Raw genomic sequence first — 25,929 nt, forward strand, 5'->3', positions numbered from 1 at the left:
GCTTTCCAGAAATCTAATGATATCACTGGTATCTAAAGGAGGGGTATTATTCACAAAGTGTCGCTTTATGCTGATGACCTTTTGCTCTACATTTCTTTACCTTCTGTACTTTCTTTACTCTCCTGCTTTAGTCAGTTTTCAGGATATAAACCTAACTTTCACAAGAGTGAACTTTTTCCTTTGAATAATTTGGTATTATTTAATACTAACCTTCCTTTTAAAATTGTAAGAAATCAATTTACTTATTTAGGCATAACAATTACTAGGAATTATAAATTCCTTTTTAAAGAATTTTTTTTACACTCCTGAATTATGTTAAGAAGGCACTATCAAATTTGTCACCCCTCTCTTTATTGTTGATTGGCCAAATTAATTCTATTAAAATGAATATTTTGCCTAAATTTTTATATTTATTTCAGGCCGTACCTGTTTTTATTCCTAAATCCTTTTTTGATTCTCTGGATTCTATTATATCTTTTTATATATGGAAAAATAAAATTTCTCTATTAAATAAAGTTCATGTCAAGTTGGATTTATTTTTCTTCTTTGTACATGTGCAGCTTCCCCACTTGAAAGAGATTTAATGCATCTACACAAAGGTTTTTCAACTGGATTCCATTCAATGACCAAACAACTTTTCCTTTTTCCTCCTTTCATTTTTTGCAAGTGTGACAGTTTGATAGTTCCATCAACCATTATCCATTAGCCACTGTCACTAGTCACCAGTCACTGGTCATTAGACACTAGTCATTAGTCATTAGTGAAAAAACTGGCTGCCTCTCCGGACCTTGTAGACAGATTCAACCTGCACAATTTCCGCTCCCTAGTAGACCATTATGTTTTCAACCTGGACGACCCCTTCCGAAGGTTCGTAAGCTCTTCTTAAACCTCGCGCCATTTCCCAGAAGCACCTGCGTGCGATGATCCCCGTGATGTGAAGCTCGCGCTAACCCAAAACACAGTAACAGCAGTGCTCTTTTCCATGAAACAGTCTCTCAAGTTACTTGAAGTTCAGCATCTTACCACAGGTTCCAACACTGCTCCTGGACTGCCGCTGTGATGCTGCGGGGTCCCCCCAAATGTTCTGGGCAGAAGCAGAACTCAGGCAGTGGGTTCCATCTGGTCTATCAGTGGATTCTTGCTATTACTTTTAAATTTTATTTTCTTTTGCCTCTAGGTCCCAATACTTTCTAGAAACTCTAGTTTAATTTGACAGTTCATCTTCAAAAAGCTAAAAAGAATGGAGGCTTAGACTTACCCAATTTTAGGTTTTATTACTGGGCAGTCAATATATGGAATCTTATGCTTTGGTTATATTATATTAATCAGGAGGACTGTCCCGTCTGGGTTTCTTTAGAAGCTAATTCTGTTAATAAATTTTCTATCATTTCTCTTCTCAGATCCTCAATTCCTTCATCTTTAAGTAATTTAACTAATAATTTTGTAGTTAAACACACCTTGAGGATTTGGGTACAATTTAGAAAATATTTTGGTTTATTGAGTTTTTCACTTTCAAGTCCCATTTTTTCTAACTATTTTTTAAACCTTCTATGACTGATGTAGTTTTTAAAAGTGTGGCATAGATTGGGTATTAAACGTTTTCAGGATTTGTTTGTTGGAGATAGTCTATCTTCACTTGAACAATTGTCAGCCTACCCAAAACTCACTTTTCTCGATATTTACAAATTAGAGACTTTTTGTGGTCTCAAGTACATATGTTTTCTAAAAGTCCAGATAAGAATTTACTAGACACAATTTTTAATTTGAAACCCTTCCATAATGGATCTATATCTAATATTTATGGTGTGTTGCTGAGAATGAGAAATATTCCTTCAGACAAAATTAAAAATCTCTGGGAGCAAGATTAACAGATTCCAATTTCTGAGGATACTTGGAATGAAAATTATAAATTGGTCAATACCTCATCGTTATGTGCCCGTCATTCCCTTCTACAATTTAAAGTTGTTCATAGGGCCCACATGACTAAAGATAAGCTCTCTCATTTTTATTCGGATATATCTCCCCATTGTGATAGGTGGAACGATGGAGAAGCTTCACTAATTCATATGTTCCGGACTTGTCCAAGTCTTGAAAGTTATTGGAAGGAAGTATTCCAAACTTTTTCGGTGCTTTTTAAAGTAAATTTTAAACCTAATCCTTCCACTGCCTTATTTGGTATTGTTGGAGGAAATGTTATTATTTTGGAGTGGCATGATTTGCATATCTTGGCCTTTATTTCTCTTATAGCCATTGTTGCTTAAGTGGAAGGATGCTCCTCTGCCTACTCATACTCATTGGTTAAATGATGTTATGTCATGCTTAAATTTAGAGAAGATTCACTGTTCAATTTCTGAACCCAGACAGGATTTTTAACATTGTGGGGACCTTTTTTGAATTATTTACAAAATCTTTGATTTGCTATTAAGCACAGATGTTGGCTAACAGTATGTTTCATTATATGATAAGGATTTTTTTCCCTTTTTTTTAACCAAACAGCTGTTTTTTTCCTGGTAGTGGGTTTAGATCTTTTTTGTATAATAAAATTATCTCTTTTCAATATTATGTTTACACTTAACGTATATGGATATGGGGTACTGAGACTATATTTGTGATTCCAATATATTGTAATCAATATATATTATATACCCTACTATACTCTGTATTCTGTTATGTAAGAAGTCAATAAAAACATTGAAAAAGAAAGAACATTTGCTGTAATTTTGAACACACCTGGAATAATGCCATATGCACCTAGAAGACAGAGATAAGCATTAAAGAGACTGAGGAGGATAGACTCATTTTATTGAAGTTCATAAGAATCGTCACTGAAATATAACATACTCAGAGGATTTGCCATGCTAAATAATGAGAGAATGATTTTTCCTGTGTGTAAGGTCTGTAGTTGAAGAGTACGTTTTCAAGATAAGGGCTTGGCCAATTATGACTGAGGTGTTAAGAATTTTCTTTACTCAGATATTTGTGACTCCTTTCTTAGACTCTACCTCAATGGGCAATACATGCTTTGTCACTGAGTATTTAAAAGGGAGATATTGGTAGATTTTGGTGAGAAAGGAATATGGAAATTTGACAAGAAATTTGCTCCAGGATAGAAGATTAGCCATGATATAACTTAACCTCAGAACAGACAAAAGAAAATCGATGGCCTCTTCATATTGCACTGTTAAGTGTTCTTTCATCGAACTACTTTGTCTGCAAACAACAGAAATGCAACAAGATGATAAAGTACCTATCATCATTCTAGCCACTAGATATATTGATTTTAAAAGCAGATACTGATCAATCAATTCTCTAAAGACCTTTTCTCAAACATCTATCTAAATTGGGAGGGTAACTCATAGCCGGTAAAATGGCGTTAATAAGTCACAGCAGTTTGTGTGTAGCTCCAATAGGAATCATCAAATATTCCAATTTAGGACTACTACCACAGAGATCTACAGTCACAGACATGGATACTTTAGTAAGCAGCATCATTTTGAGATGCTTAAAAATATTGATACTCAAAATCAACGAATCTTGGACAGCAAATTTCCTTTAAGAAAATGGAAGCAGGGACACCATAGTGGTCTAGAGCTACAAATGAAACACAGGCCTTAGACTCCCACTCCCAACAATCCTGTTGGTGAATGTACCCGCCACTGAAAAATAAAATTGAAGACCCCAGAGCAAGATTGTTGTATAAAAGGGACATCAGGGACTGCTGTATATTTTGCTTCATGAAAACATGGCTCTCCCCTGCCATTTTGAATGCAGTGCTGCAGCCCGTTTGCTTCACCATTCCCTTCAAAGACAAGACATCTCAATCACTTGAAGGCAGAGGAAGTGGAGTATGATTTATGATTACGGTTTATATCTAAGTTCTGCTCACCCAGCATGGAACATCTAGCGGTCAAATGTCATCCATTTTATCTGCTGAGGGAGTTTTTCTGGGAGCTATGGTCCACCTCTGGTCAACATTAGTCAGGCACTGGAGGAGCAGAGCAATGTTATCAACAGCAATGAATCTGAACACACTGATGCCTTACCTATCATTGTGGGTAATTTCATCCAGGACAGCTTGAAGAAGTCTCTGAACAACTACCACCAACATATCACCTGTGGAATTAGAAGAGCCAATAGATTAGACCATTGTTACAATACCATCAGGAATGCTTACCATGCCATCTCACACCCACTATTTCAAAAGACAGGACTGCTCTAACTTGGTGGACCCTACAATATTCAGGGATTCATCTTCAAGTCCGAATGACAGCACCACATTTACCATCAACTTCATTAAGACCTGTGTGAATGATTGTGTCTTTGAGAACATACCATACACAAACCAAAAACTGCAGATGAACCAAGAAATTTGCAGTTTGCTGAGGGCTAGATCTGTAGCATTCAAGACCAGTGGTCCAGAATTATACAAGAAGTACACCACTTCTTTTTTTCCAGTCGCATAGAGTGGCCCCTCCATAACAGACAGTAGTGCAACCAGTTTATTGACCACAGGAGGAGGAAACAAGAGATCCTCATTGGTGGATCAGAAGTGGAGAGAGTCAGCAACCTTAAATTCCACAGCGTTATCATTTAAAAGTATCTGTCCTGTAAGTGTCATTACTAAAGAAAGCATGGCAGCACCTCTACTTTCTTATGTGAAGATTTGGCATATCATCTAAAACATTGACAAACTTCCATAGATATGTGATGGAAAGTATCCTGACTGGTCGCATTATGGCCTGGTGTGGATACGCTATTTTAAGGGTAGGAAAACAATTCCAACTGAGGTTAGGGAATTGGATGTATGTCAACTTTGGCAGGTTTTGCAGGACATCACTTTCGACAAAGCAAAACCGAACATTCATGAATGGCTGTGATGCTTCACTCCCAGATGAGCCCAATGCCTTTTTTATGCATGCTTTGAAAGGGAGAATAAAACTACACCCGTGCAAATCCCTGCAGCATCTGGCAACACCGTGATCTCTGTCTTGCAGGCCAATGTCAGAACATCTTTCAAGAGGGTTAACCCTTGCAAGGTGTCAAGCTCTGATGGTGTACCTAGTAGGGCTATGAAAACCTGGACCAACCAACTGGTGGAAGTGTTTCCAAGGACAACTTCAATCTCACTGCTACATTCAGACATTCCCACCTGCTTCAAAAGGATGACAGTTGTACCAGTGCCCAGAAAGAGCAGGGTGATCTGCCTTAACGATTTTTGTCTAGTTGCACTCACATCGACAGTGATGAAGTGCTTTAAGAGGTTTGTTACGGCTAAAAACAACTCTGGCCTAAGCAAGGAACTGGACCTGCTGCAATTTGCTGATCGCCACAATAGGTTTAAAGCAGGTGCAATCTCACAGGACATATACACCTGGAAGACAAATACAAGGAAACTGCATTTACATGCGCAGTGAACATAGCCAAATCTTTAGACCCAACAATATCTCAATAGTAAAGCTAAAGACATGATCATAATGAATGGCAACACGATGTCAGTAGCTACAGCTTTGAGATCCATTCAAACATCAAGCACAAGGGATCCAATCTGTATTTGCCAAATACTACTCAATTAGATTCCTATCAACCATCAGCAAAATGCTGGGAAGTGCCATGGTCTGTTCTTTCCTGTTCATAGATACTCAATCTGGATTTCACTGGGTCCACTTTGTACTATACAATATTAATAAATATCTGCCGAGAAATTTAGAATTTGCATCAAAATTAAAGTTTCAGTTAAATATTAGACATGATTTTCCCATAGTTTAAAAAATCTTTACAATAGAACTGCTCACTGGATTTCTGAATTTTAGACAGTTTGTCCCTATCAAGAAAGCACTACCAATTTAGCAGAGACTTATTATAGAGGTTCACTGAGAGAAGAATTTAAACACTGGACTTATCATGTGTCACTTGTGTATGTTCATCTTATATGGACACACAGGAATGATGAATAAATGAATGGTAAAGAATTCCAAATCAAATTACTGACTGTGCTTCTCTAATTATATCCTGATATTAGAATACCAGCTGATGAAATGATCAGGTGTTTGTATACTAAATATGGGAACTGAACCTGCTGTGCTGACAAAAAACGGTATATATAAATTGTGCAGAGAACAGAGAGAATTGCTGGTGTCCAACCATCTGGGTAAGTTTCTCACTAACTTCATCTTAATTACAATATTTTTTCATCTCTCCGATGAAGTAATTGGCAGGCAGATCTCATCAAGCTGTGTAGAACATGGTATATTCTTCACAACAGAATAATCCAGGAGATTATCAATGAGTACCCAACTACGTAAATGTAATCAGCATACTTAAATCAGAGAGAAAGAAAGAGACGTGAATTTACCCATTGTGTTTTGTTTCTTCTTTTGGTAGAATTGGCGTAGAGGATCTTACGGGGGACTGACAAAGGTAATATTTTAAAATCAAGCAAGTGTGAACTCCTTTTGTTACACATAAAGCCAATAAGCAAAGTTCAATTATACGTAGTTATGTTTTGTTGAATTTGTTGTTTCACTTTCAAGCACAGAACGTCCAAGTTCGTGGTATGCTAAACACTTCAATCATTCGACATTTGTTCACCTAAGTCGCAACCCAAGCAGCTGTTTCCATCCAGAAGTACTGTATCGTAGATGAATTTAATGAAATGTAAATATTCACATACTTCATGCAACTGTGGCACAGTTACTAATACTTCCCACAATGCCCAAACCTTACGTTTTAATATTAATGTAATTGAAAAAATACTTTCACTGGATTATTTACTTATCACTCTGAACATGCCAAACAAATTAATAGTTAATGAAAAAGATGTGTGCAAACACGAAACTTCCGAATGGTTCCCTCATTTTATTATCCTTAAAGTAACTGTATCCATTATAGTATACGAGTTAAAAAAGATTTCTAATGAATAACAGTTCAAGCTGAATGCACAGCCAAAAATTAGATATGCAGGCTTTTTAATAGTCAAGGTAGAAACTGTATTTTAATATGGTCTCAATCAGATCACAAAACGCGATTATTTCAGAGATCTAAATGCATTGAAGGGTAAAGGATACTTATTTAATACAATTCATTTAAATAAGATGTTCATATAATTGTTATAAATGCATTGTACTTTATCAATCACTACGATAGGGGACAAAAATAATCAAAAGAAAATTCAGAAACTCAGAAATAAAGGAGAAAAATTAATGCTTCTAAATCATAGTTCAGTGTTATGCCGCATTTAAAAAAACAGAATTTATTGTTTTCTACAAGCAATACATGCAGTATGCTGATATTATGCGAGATTAAATAATTTAAACGTTCCTTGTATATTCCAGCGATAGATCGAAGCCATGGGGGACTCAGAAATGGCAGTGTTTGGTGAGGCAGCGCCGTATTTACGGAAGTCGGATAAAGAAAGACTCGAAGCGCAGAACCGACCGTTCGATGCTAAAACCGCCTGCTACGTCCCCGATAGCAAAGAATTGTATGTGAAGGCCACGGTCAAGAGCAAGGAGGGTGGGAAAACCACCGTAGAGACAGAAAAAGACAAGAGGGTCAGTTAATGTTAAATTATACTGAAAACTCTTGTTGGCTTAAGATGGCTCAACTTTTCTTAAATACAACATGGTTGTCCGTGCCTTAAGACACGAGTAGAATTAGGCAGTTTTGCCCATCGAGTCTGTGCCGTTGCCATATTTATTTACATGTACCTGTTGATTCCTTTCAGTCCGTAACCGTTAAAGACGAAGATGTCCTGCCAATGAACCCTCCAAAATTCGATAAAATCGAAGACATGGCTATGCTGACTCATCTGAATGAGGCATCCGTGTTGTTTAACCTCAAAGAGCGTTATGCAGCCTGGATGATCTACGTAAGTACAATATTGTTAGATGATCATAATAACCCAGAGAAGGCAGTCATTCTGTGACACGGCCGTCTAATTAGTTCTATTCTCCATACTTTTTCCCAAGTCCCTGCGATATTGTTCTTTACGTTAATTAATCTTTTTTAAAAGTATAATTGAATGTGATTTCAACTTTAGAATAATGCATTCTCGATGCAAATAAATCCTGGTGCAAAAAGTAATTTAATTAATCGACTCTCGCCACCTCCAACAATTCCAGGTTCTTTAGTAATCTAGCCTTCTGACAACTATTTAATCTTTACATATTCTAACATGGCTCGGTCTCTTCAATTTGTGGTCACATACATATTCATTGAGGTAAGGTTACTTGCGCCCTCCGTTAATAGGAATTTCACAACAAACCACAAAAGGTGATGCAAATAAAAAAACGCTGGAGGAACGAGACGACTCAAGTATCATTTGTGGGGAAAAGTCGACATTTCTGCATTAGGGCTTCGACTCGAAACATCGACTGTTCTTTTGCCTCCACAAGTACCGATTGACCCATAGATCTCCAGCAATCTTTTTCTTTCGTTCAATTCCAAAAACTGCAGCTTATTGGATCTCGTTATTTATAGCGTTTCAGCAAATACGATATTGTTCTTGCTTTACTTACAAAGCCAAGTACAGTGCTGCATATATTTTGATTTTAGATAAATGCCTTTTTATCACATTTTCTACAACATAGATGGGAAAGATTGAGTAGATCAAGTACATGTTGGCTCCTAGAATAATCCCATTCCTAGTTATTTTACAGTTACATATTCTCCTCTCGAATACACATCAACTTTCCGCGATTCTCTAGACACCCAACTACACCAAGGACCATTTACCTGGAAAATTGCCAACACATACTTGAGCTGTAGAATGAAACTGTAGTATTTGGTGAACTCCATTAAGTCATGTGGAGAATTTTCAAACTCCAGAAACAGCATTCAGGACTATTATTGAACCCTGAGACTGGGACACAATAATGCCACCAGTTATGCCTGCTTCTCTGAGACAACGAAAAGCATTGTTCTTGCAAATTCTTTAAATTTAAGGAAAAATGAAAAAAAGGTGAATCATTAACTATAAGTATCTTCTCTGCCTTTAGACCTATTCCGGGTTGTTCTGTGTCACCGTGAACCCCTACAAGTGGTTGCCTGTGTACAATGCTGAGGTCGTGGCTGGCTACAGGGGCAAGAAACGTCAAGAAGCTCCTCCCCACATCTTCTCCATCTCTGATAATGCTTATCAGTTCATGTTGACTGGTAAATAATCCCTTTTTCCAGTGTTTTTCCTAAAATCGAAATCATGACACAAATTCATCCATCTTTCGTTTCTTTGTCTTACAGATCGGGAAAACCAGTCGATCTTGATCACGTAAGTGTTGTAGATTCTGGTAGCCTTTTAAAATCACTTTATTATTTGTGGCACAGCTGTTGAGTTCTTCACGCTATGCTCTCGTCTTCAGCGGAGAATCCGGTGCCGGCAAGACTGTGAACACGAAACGTGTCATCCAGTACTTTGCATTGGTCGCAGCTGCTGGTGAACCCGGCAAGAAGAAGGAGCCATCTGGCAAGGTACAGTTAGAACTAATTTCATTGACATCGGAAACTTTTCGTTGCTTAGCTGCAATCTCCTTCTTCACTCAATAAATGACTAACTTCTGATAACCAAAACTATTTTTACAGGGGACCCTGGAGGATCAAATCATCCAGGCCAACCCGCTGTTGGAAGCCTTCGGTAATGCCAAGACTGTGAGAAACGACAATTCGTCTCGCTTTGTAAGTGTCTTCAAACTTTACGACTGTTACAGCCGTTACACCCCACAATGTGAGATCTATTAACTGTCCGGTTTAACAATAGAAAGGTTTCAATAACATTATATTCTGCACGTTCTCTGACTTTGTTTCACCGCTGACTTGAATATCTTTCACATCAAGGGTAAATTCATCAGAATTCACTTCGGTACCACGGGGAAACTGGCTTCTGCTGACATTGAAACTTGTAAGTGCAGTGGAAACGGAAATGGAAATATTAGTTGTAAATCAAATTGCTATCATGTTGGTTTGTTCTATACTAAATCTACATTTACTCATAACTATCCAGATCTACTGGAAAAGTCCAGAGTTACATTCCAGCTGAAAGCTGAAAGGAGTTACCACATTTTCTACCAGATGATGACCAATCACAAACCAGAAATTGTTGGTAAGGTTCAATGTTTTGCAACATTGACATCTTCAGTTTTCCTTTTTCTGTTAACATGGGAAAAATATTGCTAACAGATTTCAATACACTACTGTTTGCAATATTACGTTTGGGAAAAGTAAAAGTGGCAGGCCGACAAATCCAGGGCAAGCATTAAAAAGGGCTAAGAGAGTTGTAAAAGAGCGCCTGAAGGCTTTATGTGTCAATGCAAGGAGCATTCGTAATAAGGTGGATGAATTGAAAGTGCAGATTGTTATTAATGATTATGATATAGTTGGGATCACAGAGACATGGCTCCAGGGTGACCAGGGATGGGAGCTCAACGTTCAGGGATATTCAATATTCAGGAGGGATAGACATGAAGGAAGGGGAGGTGGGGTGGCGTTGCTGGTTAAAAAAGAGATTAACGCAATAGAAAGGAAGGACATAAGCCGGGAAGATGTGGAATCGATATGGGTAGAGCTGCGTAACACTAAGGGGCAGAAGACGCTGCTGGGAGTTGTGTACAGGCCACCTAACAGTAGTAGTGAGGTCGGAGATGGTATTAAACAGGAAATTAGAAATGTGTGCAATAAAGGAACAGCAGTTATAATGGGTGACTTCAATCTACATGTAGACTGGGTGAACCAAATTGGTAAAGGTGCTGAGGAAGAGGATTTCTTGGAATGTATGCGGGATGGTTTTTTGAACCAACATGTCGAGGAACCGACTAGAGAGCAGGCTATTCTGGACTGGGTTTTGAGCAATGAGGAAGGGTTAATTAGCGATCTTGTCGTGAGAGGCCCCTTGGGTAAGAGTGACCATAATATGGTGGAATTCTTCATTAACATGGAGAGTGACGTAGTTAATTCAGAAACAAAGGTTCTGAACTTAAAGAGGGGTAACTTTGAAGGTATGAGACATGAATTAGCTAAGATAGACTGGCAAATGACACTTCAAGGATTGACGGTGGATATGCAATGGCAGGCATTTAAAGGTTGCATGGATGAACTACAACAATTGTTCATCCCAGTTTGGCAAAAGAATAAATCAAGGAAGGTAGTGCACCCGTGGCTGACAAGAGAAATTAGGGATAGTATCAATTCCAAAGAAGTAGCATACAAATTAGCCAGAGAAAGTGGCTCACCTGAGGACTGGGAGAAATTCAGAGTTCAGCAGAGGAGGACAAAGGGCTTAATTAGGAAGGGGAAAAAAGATTATGAGAGAAAACTGGCAGAGAACATAAAAACGGACTGTAAAAGCTTTTATAGATATGTAAAAAGGAAAAGACTGATAAAGACAAATGTAGGTCCCCTGCAAACAGAAACAGGTGAATTGATTATGGGGAGCAAGGACATGGCAGACCAATTGAATAATTACTTTGGTTCTGTCTTCACTAAGGAGGACATAAATAATCTTCCAGAAATAGTAAGGGACAGAGGGTCCAGTGAGATGGAGGAACTGAGCGAAATACATGTTAGTAGGGAAGTGGTGTTAGGTAAATTGAAGGGATTGAAGGCAGATAAATCCCCAGGGCCAGATGGTCTGCATCCCAGAGTGCTTAAGGAAGTGGCCCAAGAAATAGTGGATGCATTAGTGATAATTTTTCAAAACTCGTTAGATTCTGGACTAGTTCCTGAGGATTGGAGGGTGGCTAATGTAACCCCACTTTTTAAAAAAGGAGGGAGAGAGAAACCGGGGAATTATAGGCCGGTTAGCCTAACGTCGGTGGTGGGGAAACTGCTGGAGTCAGTTATCAAGGATGTGATAACAGCACATTTGGAAAGCGGTGAAATGATCGGACAAAGTCAGCATGGATTTGTGAAAGGAAAATCATGTCTGACGAATCTCATAGAATTTTTTGAGGATGTAACTAGTAGAGTGGATAGGGGAGAACCAGTGGATGTGGTATATTTGGATTTTCAAAAGGCTTTTGACAAGGTCCCACACAGGAGATTAGTGTGCAAACTTAAAGCACATGGTATTGGGGGTAAGGTATTGGTGTGGGTGGAGAATTGGTTGGCAGACAGGAAGCAAAGAGTGGGAATAAACGGGACCTTTTCAGAATGGCAGGCGGTGACTAGTGGGGTACCGCAAGGCTCAGTGCTGGGACCCCAGTTGTTTACAATATATATTAATGACTTGGATGAGGGAATTAAATGCAGCATCTCCAAGTTTGCGGATGACACGAAGCTGGGTGGCAGTGTTAGCAGTGAGGAGGATGCTAAGAGGATGCAGGGTGACTTGGATAGGTTGGGTGAGTGGGCAAACTCATGGCAGATGCAATTTAATGTGGATAAATGTGAAGTTATCCACTTTGGTGGCAAAAATAGGAAAACAGATTATTATCTGAATGGTGGCCGATTAGGAAAAGGGGAGGTGCAACGAGACCTGGGTGTCATTATACACCAGTCATTGAAAGTGGGCATGCAGGTACAGCAGGCGGTGAAAAAGGCGAACGGTATGCTGGCATTTATAGCGAGAGGATTCGAGTACAGGAGCAGGGAGGTACTACTGCAGTTGTACAAGGCCTTGGTGAGACCACACCTGGAGTATTGTGTGCAGTTTTGGTCCCCTAATCTGAGGAAAGACATCCTTGCCATAGAGGGAGTACAAAGAAGGTTCACCAGATTGATTCCTGGGATGGCAGGTCTTTCATATGAAGAAAGACTGGATGAACTGGGCTTGTACTCGTTGGAATTTAGAAGATTGAGGGGGGATCTGATTGAAACGTATAAGATCCTAAAGGGATTGGACAGGCTAGATGCGGGAAGATTGTTCCCGATGTTGGGGAGGTCTAGAACGAGGGGTCACAGTTTGAGGATAGAGGGGAAGCCTTTTAGGACCGAGGTTAGGAAAAACTTCTTCACACAGAGAGTGGTGAATCTGTGGAATTCTCTGCCACAGCAAACTGTTGAGGCCAGTTCATTAGCTATGTTTAAAAGGAAGTTAGATATGGCCCTTGTGGCTACAGGGGTCACGGGGTATGGAGGGAAGGCTGGGTTCTGAGTTGGATGATCAGCCATGATCATAATAAATGGCGGTGCAGGCTCGAAGGGCCGAATGGCCTACTCCTGCACCTATTTTCTATGTTTCTATGTTTCTATCTCTGACTTTTGTTACGTACCCCGTAACTGGGTTGCCAAACCAGCAGAAATGGATCACTCAGTTGGAGTCTGGAGTACTAGAACTAAGAAAGTTTTATTAAAGAAACAAGCAACACAGTAATCGAAAGGATAATAAATGCAACAGTTCAGCGATGATAAACACACATGTGCACAGGATTAAGATAACAGCATCAACCAAGCTCTATCGTTGTCTAGGGGTAAATGACCAAATTTCAAAGTGACTCAAAGTTCAGTCCAGTTTAGTAGTTCAGTTCGCAGTAATCGTTGCCATGGCGATGGACAACGTGGGGGAAGAGAGAGATAGAACAGGAACAACTGATCATTCAGACACGGCTTCACTCACAGACCGGCGAGTGGCTCACAAGCAACTTTTGGGCGGGTCCTTGGTGATGTCACCTGAGGTCACCGACTGTGACCCCTCCTCCAGATGCGGTCGATCCTCTGCAGTGAACCCGGCACCCAGGCGAGGGCGGACACACACCGGGTTCCCGCTGATCATACCTTTCCACCCTGTGCGTTGTCCGATAGTTCTCACCAACTCGTGAGAGGCGTACCGCTTCCAGGGTCTCGTTACCTCGGGTGGCGTGTGTGTCGCCTTAGCGAACTGGTCCCTTTTTATCCCCCTGCTGGGGCATCGCCTGTCCATCACTTCAAACAGTTCAGGGTTCAAAGGGGGGGACCGCTCCAGACAGCTCTCTCTCCCCCGCCCCTTTATTACACATCTCCAGACGCTGCTCCATTGTTCCTTATCTCTCCTTCCCCTGAGGGCAGGTGGCAGACCACTTGCTGATGTCACTGATGCTAACCCAGGCCAGCAAACATCTTAATTTTATGTGTATTCTCGTCACACTTTAAATGATATTGTAGTGTATCCTGTTATTTCCTCCTTTCATTGTAATTCATATTTATTTGATACCACCTCATTTACAAAACTTACAAATATTCTCCAGTTGTTTAAACACAACTCAACAAGTTGCTTGAATGGAAGAGACAAAATCGAATGACGTTGTCAGATAACATGCTTTCATTTGGTTAATCACAATTTCACCAACAAAGTATCTGTTTTTGGCAGAGTCTTGTCTCATTACCACCAACCCCTATGACTATCCATTCATCAGCCAGGGTGAGATCACTGTTGCCAGTATTGATGATAAAGAAGAATTAGTGGCAACTGATGTGAGTATTTACAACATAGCTTCATTTATTGTATATCTTCTTAACTAATACATCTTTAGTTGTTCACATTTTTCCAGATACATTTTTTTGTAATCCATTTTACCAAGCAATAAAGGATTTGAATTGAAGTTGATCCAGAAGATCCAAAAAAAGAGAAAATTGGCAATCATCAAAGTTTATCAGCATTCTCAATTAAAAAATTAAAAACTTTTAATATTTTGAGCTACAACACATTACATGAGGGTTTTTTTCAAATTTCCCAAGCTTTGGGAACAAATCTGAGAAAGTAATTCATTATGTTATTATTTCTATTGGATACTAAATCTGTTGTTTGGTGTACAGACTGCCATTGATGTCCTGGGCTTCACCAATGATGAGAAGTGGGGCATCTACAAACTCACTGGAGCAGTAATGCACTTTGGAAACATGAGATTCAAGCAAAAGCAGCGTGAAGAGCAGGCAGAACCCGATGGCACAGAAGGTAACACTTTCAAGAAACTCATAGAATTTTATTATTTACTAAATTTAACATATTCCATATCAAACTTCAATCTGGTTAACACTGATGTTCTTTCAAAGTCTAAAGCGTAAAGGAAATGAACTTGTGTTGAGGTGATTTGCAGCTTTATTTTTGGGAAATATTCTGGAAAGAATTCTTTGTGTGTTGGTGTTTGATTGTACAGTATGTTTTTGTTCAGGTAATGCACATCTTAAACCAGAGAACTCGTTTTAAATACTAATTGCATACTCAGTATTTTTGCTTGGAGAATTTAGTGATCAGCCACAGTAGTAACATTGATTCATATCTTTAGTATTTCTAACACACTTGATTACTTCTTACTTTGTGTTAGATGCTGACAAAGTTGCCTACTTGACTGGTCTGAACTCAGCAGATTTACTAAAGGCATTGTGCTTTCCACGAGTAAAGGTTGGCAATGAATTTGTGACCAAAGGTCAGACTGTTCAGCAGGTACAGTTATAAAAACTTCAAGTAAAATGTTTGTGTATTTACAATGGATTCTGGTTAATAGGGACACATGGGGACCAATACATTTTGGCCCAAGTAAACAGCTCCCCAATTAGCTGAAGCTTTAAGGAAATAGTTTTAAAAAGTATAAAAAAGACAAACTACCTTTTAACTGAGTGACAAGCTGTGTATTTAAATGAAAAGCAGGTGATTACAACACTAACAATATGACAGTACTATAAAACTGTGTATGTATTAGTATTAGTTCCTTATAGTTATTGACGGAGTAACTCATCCAATGTATGTTGCTCTGTTCTTTTGATTGACTATAAATGAACAAAATCAGCGTAAACACCTAATGCAGATAATGAACTACCTCCATAAAAGGTTTTGACGATTGCATCCACCAAGTCATCATTTGCATTGTACCATTCAAGACAATTGTGGATAGCTTAAAATTCTTGGTCGTTCCTAACTTGTTAAAGGAGCAAAATAGTCTCATTTTCACTGCTGGCTGTTTCAGGCATCAAGCCTGAATGCTTGAAACCGCAGTGAGCACAACAATTCTGAATTACCTTATTGCTTATTTCTCAACAACTACCAGTGACAAATATCGCTCATTTTTGAACATGCAACTGAAGCTATTTAAACACTGTTTGGTCTAAGCATGGTTTAGTGTCCAACAACCACAAAACTGCACTTGTTAGAAGCTGTTAGAAATTAATTTGGCAATAGCCTCTTGTCCCAGTTAAGGAGCATAGTGTCCCAAGTAAATAAAAGAAATTCTGGCTACTTTCTCAATTAATTTTTGTACTTTAAGAGTTATAACAAATATACAACTACCCCAATTAAATGATAGCCCAAATAACCAGAATCCACTGTAATTAGAAAATCCACTGTAATTGATATGTAGAAGATTTTTCAAGTATTGATCAAACTATATTCTTTCAGGTGTATAATTCAGTTGGTGCTCTTTCCAAATCCATTTTTGAGAAAATGTTCTTATGGATGGTCGTTCGTATTAATCAACAACTGGACACAAAGCAGGCCAGGCAGTATTTCATTGGTGTGCTGGATATTGCTGGTTTTGAAATTTTTGATGTAAGTATCAGAAACATAAACATTGATTTGAATAAGTTTTTAGTTGAGTGACAATTAAATTTTACTAAGTATCCCACATATCTTTCTATGTGTGCAGTTCAACAGCCTGGAGCAATTATGTATCAACTTCACTAATGAGAAACTGCAACAGTTCTTCAACCACCACATGTTCGTTCTGGAACAAGAGGAGTACAAGAAGGAAGGAATTGAATGGGAATTCATTGACTTTGGTATGGATCTGGCTGCTTGCATTGAACTTATTGAGAAGGTGGGTAATGATGTGTAAGACATTCATGGAAGGTCAATATTTATTGTGTGTTATGCGGATGTAAACACTCACCAAAACAAACATTGGGATTCCCACAGCCTATGGGCATCTTCTCAATCCTTGAAGAGGAGTGTATTGTCCCCAAGGCCACAGACCATACCTTCAAGAATAAACTGTATGATCAGCATCTTGGTAAGTCAAACAACTTCCAGAAGCCCAAACCTGCCAAAGGAAAGGCTGAAGCCCACTTCTCACTGGTCCATTATGCTGGCACTGTTGACTACAATGTTAATGGCTGGCTGGATAAGAACAAGGATCCACTGAATGAAACTGTAACTGGGCTGTTCCAGAAATCATCAATGAAACTCTTGGCTCACCTCTATGCTGCACCTCCCGAAGGTAAAGTTCTTACAGAGACAGTCATTGGAAACTATTATTTTGCCAGCAGTTCTTCTTTCCATTTCCTGGTGTTTAGAACAAACAACTATGTTGTTTCTTTACAGCTGAAGGTGGTGGTGGCAAGAAAGGAGGCAAAAAGAAGGGTGGTTCCTTCCAGACAGTATCTGCTCTGTTTAGGGTAAGAATTTCTCTTTCACATTCATTTCTCACAATCTAGTGAACAAGGTTTCAATAATCTTGTCGTAATTTTAAAAGCACTGATGAAGATTTTTCAAGCTAATTAACAATTTTGTAATTGCATCTGTTGGATCATTGTTCACCTCAAAGGAAAACTTGGGCAAACTGATGACGAACCTGAGAACCACACATCCACATTTTGTGCGTTGTATCATCCCGAATGAGACAAAGACACCAGGCAAGTCATATTTCCATCACCAAACTCCATTGTTATTATTATTACAATGAGTAAAAATTTTCTGTTGTTAACTCAATGTAGCATGACATAGAATTTTGTGTTCTACTTTATTAATTAGACTTAATATTGATATTGTAAATCCCAGGTGCCATGGATAATTACCTTGTTATACATCAGCTGAGGTGCAATGGTGTGCTGGAAGGTATCAGAATTTGCAGAAAGGGGTTCCCAAGCAGAATCATTTATGGTGACTTCAAGCAAAGGTAAGATATAGCAAAGTCAACATTTCACTTTTCCATGTAAATCAATTCTTCAGTATAATTAATTGAAATGAAAATCAGCTGTAACATGTGTAAAATTCAAATGCAACAGGTACCGAGTTCTAAATGCAAGTGCCATCCCAGAAGGCCAGTTCATTGATAGCAAGAAGGCGTCTGAGAAGTTATTGGGATCTATTGATGTAGATCATACCCAGTACAAGTTTGGACACACCAAGGTAAAAATGTGGAAACTGCAAGTTTGTTCATGTGAAATACCAAGGTGATGAATTGTAAATATAATTTTGAATGTAATCTAGGATACCTTTGAATTGATATACCACTTTAATGTTACTCTGGTCTGGATAAGTGAAGCAACTTCCAAACTACTCCACTGGGGTTAGTTCAGGAAAAAATATACATCCTAGACTAATTTTCTGATACACTTATGAGCATGAAAACAGATTAAATTTGTCTTTGTAAAATGTGTTGTTTTTTGAGAATTGAACATTAAAATGGTTACTTACTTTGCTTCAGGTGTTTTTCAAGGCTGGTCTCTTGGGTTTACTTGAAGAGATGAGAGATGAAAAGTTAGCACAGCTTGTTACCCGTACTCAGGCTATGTGTCGTGGCTTCTTGATGAGAGTTGAATTTAAGAGAATGATGGAAAGAAGGTAAATGTTGCTTTTCAGAGTATCAAAAAGTAATTTGAAATAAACACATTTTAAATCATTCAAGTAAAAATATAATCTCTGTTCATTTTACTCTGTCCTCTAGGGAAGCACTGTATACTCTGCAGTACAACATCCGTGCATTCACAAATGTCAAACACTGGCCATGGATGCAACTGTACTTCAAAATCAAACCTCTTCTGAAGAGTGCTGAAACTGAAAAGGAAATGGCAAATATGAAAGATGAGTTTGAGAAAACTAAGGAAGCACTTGCCAAATCTGAAGCCCGGAGGAAGGAATTAGAAGAGAAAATGGTGGCCCTCGTACAGGAAAAGAATGATCTCCAACTTCAAGTCCAAGCGGTATCTACGTTGACCATCTTTGTATTGTTATGCATGTGTACACGTTACAAAACACATCCTAGTATAATTCATTGTATCATTTTATGACAGGAAAGTGAAACTCTGGCAGATGCAGAAGAAAGATGTGAGGGACTGATTAAAAATAAAATTCAGCTGGAGGCTAAATTGAAGGAAGCTAATGAAAGACTGGAAGATGAAGAGGAGATAAATGCTGAGCTAACAGCTAAGAAAAGGAAACTGGAGGATGAGTGTTCAGAACTGAAGAAAGATATTGATGACTTGGAGCTGACATTGGCCAAAGTTGAAAAAGAGAAACACGCCACTGAGAACAAGGTGATTATGATGACCATAAACACTTAGAAGTTTTTAGATATGTGATGATTGTATGTATTTAATTCACTCTAATCATATTTGTTTGCTGAACATAGGTTAAAAATCTCACTGAAGAAATGGCCACTCTTGATGAAAGCATCGCTAAGTTAACAAAGGAAAAGAAAGCCCTCCAGGAGGCCCATCAGCAAACCTTGGATGACCTCCAGGCTGAGGAAGACAAAGTCAACACTCTGACCAAAACAAAGACTAAATTGGAACAGCAAGTTGATGATGTAGGTATTCAAAATAACAATAAATCACATAACTTTTAGAAATTCTTTCTTTCAATTGAATCTTGATAAAATAGTATTTTGCTTTTAAAAGCTTGAAGGCTCTCTGGAGCAGGAGAAGAAACTCCGCATGGATCTTGAGCGTTCTAAGAGAAAGCTTGAAGGTGACTTGAAGCTGTCACAAGAAGTAGTAATGGATTTGGAGAATGACAAGCAACAACTGGATGAGAAACTAAAGAAGTCAGTATTACATTTATGAGGAAAATAGATCTGTTTTTACAAAACCACCTGTCTTGCTAATTTCATGCATAACATTCTAGACATTGCCATTACATTTGTGGAGAACTTAAATTAAGTTGCATGCGTTGAACTACTGTGACTAGACTGCACTGCAATTATATAAATAGATATCTACTTCAAAGAAACTTAATTTTACCACTTTTGTATATGTCAGGAATCTGCTCACTAATACAAATCTATTTCTTGCCGGTGGGAATAGGATACTTTTTGTGTAAGTTACTTAAATATTTTATGTTAATTAATTCATCATTCTTTTTTATTAAAGGAAAGAGTTTGAAATCAGCCAGCTTCAAAGCAAAGTTGAAGATGAGCAGGCAATGGCTTCCCAGCTGCAGAAAAAGATTAAGGAGTTACAGGTGATACATATGTCTAGTGAATTTATCAATCCCACTTAATAAAGGTCATGAGTTTGAACTCATATTACTGGTTCCGTCATCATAATCAATGCATATTTACCTTAAGGCCCGTATTGAGGAGCTTGAGGAAGAGATTGAAGCTGAACGTGCTGCTCGTGCCAAGACTGAGAAATTGAGAGCTGATCTTTCTCGGGAACTTGAAGAGATCAGTGAGCGACTGGAAGAAGCTGGTGGGGCAACTGCAGCTCAGATTGAAATGAACAAGAAACGAGAGACAGAATTTCAGAAAATGCGCCGTGACCTGGAAGAATCTACCCTCCAGCATGAAGCCACAGCTGCTGCTCTTCGCAAGAAGCAGGCTGACAGCGTTGCAGAACTTGGGGAACAAATAGACAATCTACAACGTGTGAAACAGAAACTCGAGAAGGAAAAGAGTGAGCTGAAGATGGAAATTGATGACCTTGCCAGCAACATGGAGTCAGTGTCCAAAGCTAAGGTAGAGTGACAGTGTTCACTAAATACTACACCTGCAGAGTTAACTTGCAATTGTAACTATTGTCTTGTTGGTTTCATTTTCTAAAAATTTGGTATTTTGGTTTCAGGGAAACCTTGAGAAAGTGTCCAGAACCCTGGAGGACCAGGTCAGTGAAATGAAGACCAAACATGATGAACATCAACGTTTGATCAATGACTTATCAACTCAGAAAGCACGTCTTGCAACAGAAAACGGTACTCATAATTTCTGTATTTGTTCTTCATCACGTACAATGTTTTCTGAATTTTCACTCACAATCTCTCTCATCTTCAGGGGAACTGAACCGGCAGGTGGAGGAGAAAGAGGCCTTAGTATCTCAGCTGACAAGAGGGAAACAAGGATACACCCAGCAGATTGAGGAACTCAAGAGGCAGCTGGAGGAAGAAACTAAGGTACAAAATTGGAACATGAACAAATATCTAGTTACCTGCTAATAATCCGAAAGATGATGAGAATCATTTCAACATTGTGCATGGTAATGATTTCAGGCTAAGGGTGCACTGGCACATGCTCTGCAATCTGCCCGCCATGACTGTGATCTCCTCCGTGAACAATATGAAGAGGAAATGGAGGCAAAGGCTGAGCTTCAACGTGGGATGTCCAAGGCCAACAGCGAAGTGGCTCAGTGGAGAACGAAATATGAAACTGATGCAATTCAGCGCACAGAAGAACTGGAAGAAGCCAAGTATGTAATGAAAGTAACCTGGGTTTTCCCACCACATTGTCAATGATTTTTTGTATTCTCGCACCACTATTATTATGCTACTTTCCCACTATTCAGGAAGAAACTTGCTCAACGCCTGCAGGATGCAGAAGAGCACATTGAGGCTGTGAACTCCAAATGTGCTTCATTGGAAAAGACTAAGCAGAGATTGCAGGGTGAAGTTGAGGATCTAATGGTGGATGTTGAGAGGGCAAATTCAGCAGCAGCAGCTCTCGACAAGAAACAAAAGAATTTTGACAAGGTAAGAAGAGATTATTTCATCGCTTCTCTTTCCTTCTGTGTCATTTTAAAAGAAGTTACCATATTGATCAGTTTTAATTAGAGAAAGACAAGCAGGTTCATTTTATGTGAGGATTTGACCTCGTTAATGACTTGATAAAATCCATTCAATCTAAGTTCCTCATTAGAACTGAATTGATAAAACGGAACATTTTACATGGTAATGATTTCAGGCAAAAAAATTTCTGTCAATAAAGGCAGGAGATTTGGCATCAATAAATGATTGTTTAGTAAAATTAGCAGGTCATCAGGAGCAACAGTGTTAATTGGAATCAAGCTGAAAATCAGATGATATAATAGAAAGTCAGTAGCAAGGGTTCAGTGGTCTGCTTAAATGTGAAATGTACAAGCACTACACCGTGCAAACGACTAAGTTCTTTTAAAACTGTGCAATAGCAAATGTACATCCTGAGCAGATACATTTTTCTGGAAACAGTCCTTTCTCATCTGTTACATATGTATATGTGATATTATCCAACAGCTTGAAAATTGATTAATTCCCAGTTTTTATGTTGAACTCTGAACTTCATGCTCTCCAGCTATTAGATCTCAATGTTACTGAGATGAAAATGTAGCTTCAAATTTCATTTCTAACATTTGCAATTGTACAATTAAGGTTCTGGCTGACTGGAAACAGAAATACGAGGAAAGCCAAGCAGAACTGGAAGGAGCTCTGAAGGAATCTCGCAGTCTGAGTACTGAAATCTTCAAGATGAAAAATGCGTATGAGGAGTCTCTGGATCATCTTGAAACTCTTAAACGAGAGAACAAAAACCTGCAGCGTAAGTTTAAATCTTATTTAAGCATTTTAAAGTATTGTTGTTATCAAATAGATGCCTGTTTATCTTGCAATTAAATTATAGACTCCATTCTGGCTCATTAACCTTCATTCTCTTGAGAATTCATTTCACTTTAATAATATCATATCCTTGTATTTTTTCTGTAAACTTAGTTTTATGAGTACAGTATGTGTCTAATTAACAATACCTTTCAAAAAAAAGAGGAGATTTCTGATCTGACTGAGCAACTGGGTGAAAGTGGCAAGGCCCTTCATGAGATGGAAAAGGCAAAGAAGTCAGCTGAGCAGGAGAAGAGTGAAATTCAGTCCGCGTTGGAGGAGGCAGAGGTAAAATTCAAAATTATTATAGTAATACCTGTTAGAAATAGAAAATTGGACTTGTATTAGTTGTTAAATACAGTAAAAATTGCAATAACACGTCATTGAGCAGCATTAACAAAAACTAAAGCTCTAAAGGTTTCACTAGGGAAGGAACAAATAGATGAAATGACATTACATTGAGAGTAATTAAGAGATGTTCTTTTTAAAGCATGGATTGCATTACAGGGAAAGATAAATCGCTGGTAACATTTAACATCATATTTATTAGATTAATGGTGGTTTGAATCAAACTGATGGGTGCAATTTCAACATACTCTGGATCTTAAAAGTCTAAAATATAAACAGCAAATGGGAGAAATACATGCATAAATGACAGTTAGTGGAGTGAAAAACTAAGTAAACACAATAGTTAAAGTTCCAAGTTGACAATCGTCGTTATATTGAGATTACTATATTTGCAAAACAAAATGATAAACTGATAAAACTTAAAAACTACAATTATTCTTATCTTATACATTCACAAAAAGAATCTAACATTAAATCACAGCTCCCTTCCATAGATTTGGATAACCAAGGTTTCAAATATATCTGGCCATCAATGGAAATAATATTATGAAAAAGTCACATGGCTTACTGTGAAACTATCAAGGTATAACACAGACTAAATGTCATCACAAACTGGCACAGATTGTATTATTAGCACATATTATCCTAAAGTAACATTCTATTAACAGTAAGTGGATGATTAAATACTGACTGAAGGAAAATAAAACACAAGATGCTGGAAATACTCAGCATTCAGGTTGCATCCGTGGAAACAAAGCCAGAGTTAATGAACCAGGTTATAGATGCTTCATTAGAACTGGGGAAGAGAGGAAACAAATTACTTTAGGTTGCAAACTTTATAAAGAAGGGTTACATGACTAGAAGCCAATATACTGCATGCCAGTGAAAAGATATGACAATTAACAGAACCCGTGTGTGTTTGTTCGGATGAGGTTAACATTATTTGCATGACTTGAAATTGTTCAAGTGTGTCTGATAGGAATTAAATTATAAAAAAAAATCTGATTACCATATTACAAAAACTTATAGATACTAGTTCCAGCAGCAGTGAAGCTGAACCAGGGCAAAGATGTAAATGATGTATTACAGTGAGGGCATTTAACCTTTATGACAACTGCAATTGTTATAAAGGTTAAATGAGTTATCCCCAACTGCAATTCCCTGTTCCTCTTTTAAATATATGCTTAAATTCTATCTCTTTCTATACACTTCTGCTATGATATCTACTTAATGAACTTCCATTAGAAGATAGGAATAAAAGGCAGTCACACACAAAATAAAACAAACTCTTACAACTCATTGGTCTTTTGTAAATAGAAAAATGATAATAGTTTGAAAGCATCCCCAAGAATGAGGTTCAGGAAAATTGCATTAGTTAAGTTTCCAATAAGATTCGATGGCAGCAAAACATCTCTCACTCGGAGACTTTCTCAATTCAGCATTCTACAAATTGCTCTGGTTCTAATAACTTTTGAAAGTGTAGGATGACAAAATCTATGGAGTTATTAAATAGACTACTGTGCATTAAATACTTTTATAATGTAGTATTCCAGAAAGATACTTGAATTTAATGCACTAGTATCAAAGCAAGTCAAAGCAAACTTTATGCTAACAATGTGTGGACATACTCAAATTCACTTGACCCCTCTTGTAGGCCTCTCTGGAACATGAGGAGAGCAAGATCCTTCGTATTCAGCTGGAACTGAACCAAGTGAAATCTGAAGTTGACAGGAAGATTGCAGAGAAAGATGAGGAGATTGATCAGGTGAAGAGGAACCATCAGAGAGTTGTGGACACGATGCAAAGTGCTTTGGAGGCTGAAGTCAGGAGCAGAAATGATGCTCTTAGAATCAAGAAGAAAATGGAGGGCGATCTAAATGAAATGGAGATTCAGCTGGGACATGCCAATCGTCAGGCCTCAGAAGCTCAGAAACATCTCAGAAACGTGCAGGGTCAATTAAAGGTATATATGATGGGATATTAATGTCCAGGTTAAAGTTATTTATATATTGTATGTGGTACAATTAAGTAAATCTACGCAATCTTATAACAGAACTTAAAATAAATTGCGAAAATAGCATTAGATTTTTCAAGCTAAGGTACTTATTAATGAAAAATGGCTTAAGATGATTCAAGTACAAGATGAATATTACATACTGTATAATGTAGTATCTGGTAACAAAGCAACCCTTTCTTCCAAACAGGACACCCAGTTACAGCTGGATGATGCTTGCAGAAGCCAGGAAGACTTGAAGGAGCAACTGGCCATGGTGGAACGCAGAAGTGGCTTGCAACAGGCTGAGATTGAAGAAATAAGAGCGGCTCTGGAACAAACAGACAGATCTCGCAAAATTGCTGAACAAGAGCTTGTTGATGTCACTGAGAGAGTTCAGCTGCTGCATACTCAGGTCTGTCCCCACATAAATGTCATTTGGTATAAGCATCCAGGTCTTGTATGATATAGGGAGTCTATGGAAGATGAGGCTACGACAGAGCACTGCCTAGGATTAATTTAAAGGAGGAATCTCATGAATGCTTTTTGTTCAATTGCTTGCTTGCCGAGATGCTTCATAGGAAGGAATTACCAGTGATAGGAAGCTACAGTTTATAACCTGCTGAGTTCTAATCTCAGGAATTCAGAACAGCAATGAATATTGATTTGGGGGCCTATTTAAATATTTTAACTGAGTGGCCCATCTCTCCACAGCATTTAATTAGGCAGGCAGTATCCATTGTCATGAGATTAACAAAAGGTTGTGTTTGATTAATATCCTTCTTGCTGAGTTTTGCTTTTCATTACCTTGTCCCTCAATGTTCTTCCAGCCCTGCGACTTCTTACTGTGAATTGAAATTGCCACTATCTTTAGTCCTGCAAAACTGATGAGGAATTGTCTTTTCCTGCAGAACACTAGCCTCATCAATACAAAGAAGAAGCTGGACTCTGACCTGAACCATCTTCAGTCTGAAATGGAAGAAACTATCCAGGAGTCAAGAAATGCTGAAGAGAAAGCCAAGAAGGCTATCACTGATGTAAATTGGAAGTTTTTTAAATATAAATACTGATTCTTATTTAACTATCTTATTGGTATGATTTAGATTTTGAGCTTGAATAATGATTTGTTCTATTGCCT

General features: G+C 38.2%; 1 protein-coding gene across 1 annotated transcript; it reads left to right on the forward strand.

The window, feature by feature from the left end:
* Positions 1-7,335: 7,335 nt before the first annotated feature.
* Positions 7,336-25,832, forward strand: LOC134360188 (myosin-4-like). The gene is made up of 33 exons (XM_063074236.1): positions 7,336-7,550; positions 7,724-7,867; positions 8,997-9,153; positions 9,238-9,265; positions 9,357-9,465; positions 9,571-9,669; positions 9,829-9,892; positions 9,995-10,093; positions 14,273-14,376; positions 14,719-14,857; positions 15,228-15,346; positions 16,295-16,444; positions 16,542-16,712; positions 16,811-17,111; positions 17,216-17,289; positions 17,439-17,526; positions 17,672-17,789; positions 17,899-18,022; positions 18,321-18,457; positions 18,561-18,816; positions 18,907-19,149; positions 19,245-19,421; positions 19,513-19,658; positions 19,984-20,074; positions 20,181-20,570; positions 20,677-20,803; positions 20,883-21,001; positions 21,098-21,294; positions 21,391-21,574; positions 22,229-22,394; positions 22,614-22,738; positions 24,453-24,538; positions 25,793-25,832. The coding sequence occupies exons 1-33, from the start codon at positions 7,347-7,349 to the stop codon at positions 25,830-25,832; spliced, it is 4,776 nt and encodes a 1,591-aa protein (XP_062930306.1). The 5' UTR covers positions 7,336-7,346.
* The last annotated feature ends 97 nt before the right edge of the window (positions 25,833-25,929 follow it).

This window comes from Mobula hypostoma, chromosome 22, assembly GCF_963921235.1.
Source record: "Mobula hypostoma chromosome 22, sMobHyp1.1, whole genome shotgun sequence".
In the NCBI taxonomy this organism is placed as follows: Eukaryota; Metazoa; Chordata; class Chondrichthyes; order Myliobatiformes; family Myliobatidae; genus Mobula; species Mobula hypostoma.

What these genes read in the sequence shown, in the direction of transcription:
- LOC134360188 (XM_063074236.1), top strand. Translation starts at nt 7,347, where the DNA reads ATGGGGGACTCAGAAATGGCAGTGTTTGGTGAGGCAGCGCCGTATTTA. An exon ending in TTCTGCTGACATTGAAACTT is followed by an intron (nt 9,893 to 9,994) that starts GTAAGTGCAGTG and finishes ATAACTATCCAG; the next exon opens with ATCTACTGGAAAAGTCCAGA. An exon ending in GCATTGAACTTATTGAGAAG is followed by an intron (nt 16,713 to 16,810) that starts GTGGGTAATGAT and finishes GGATTCCCACAG; the next exon opens with CCTATGGGCATCTTCTCAAT.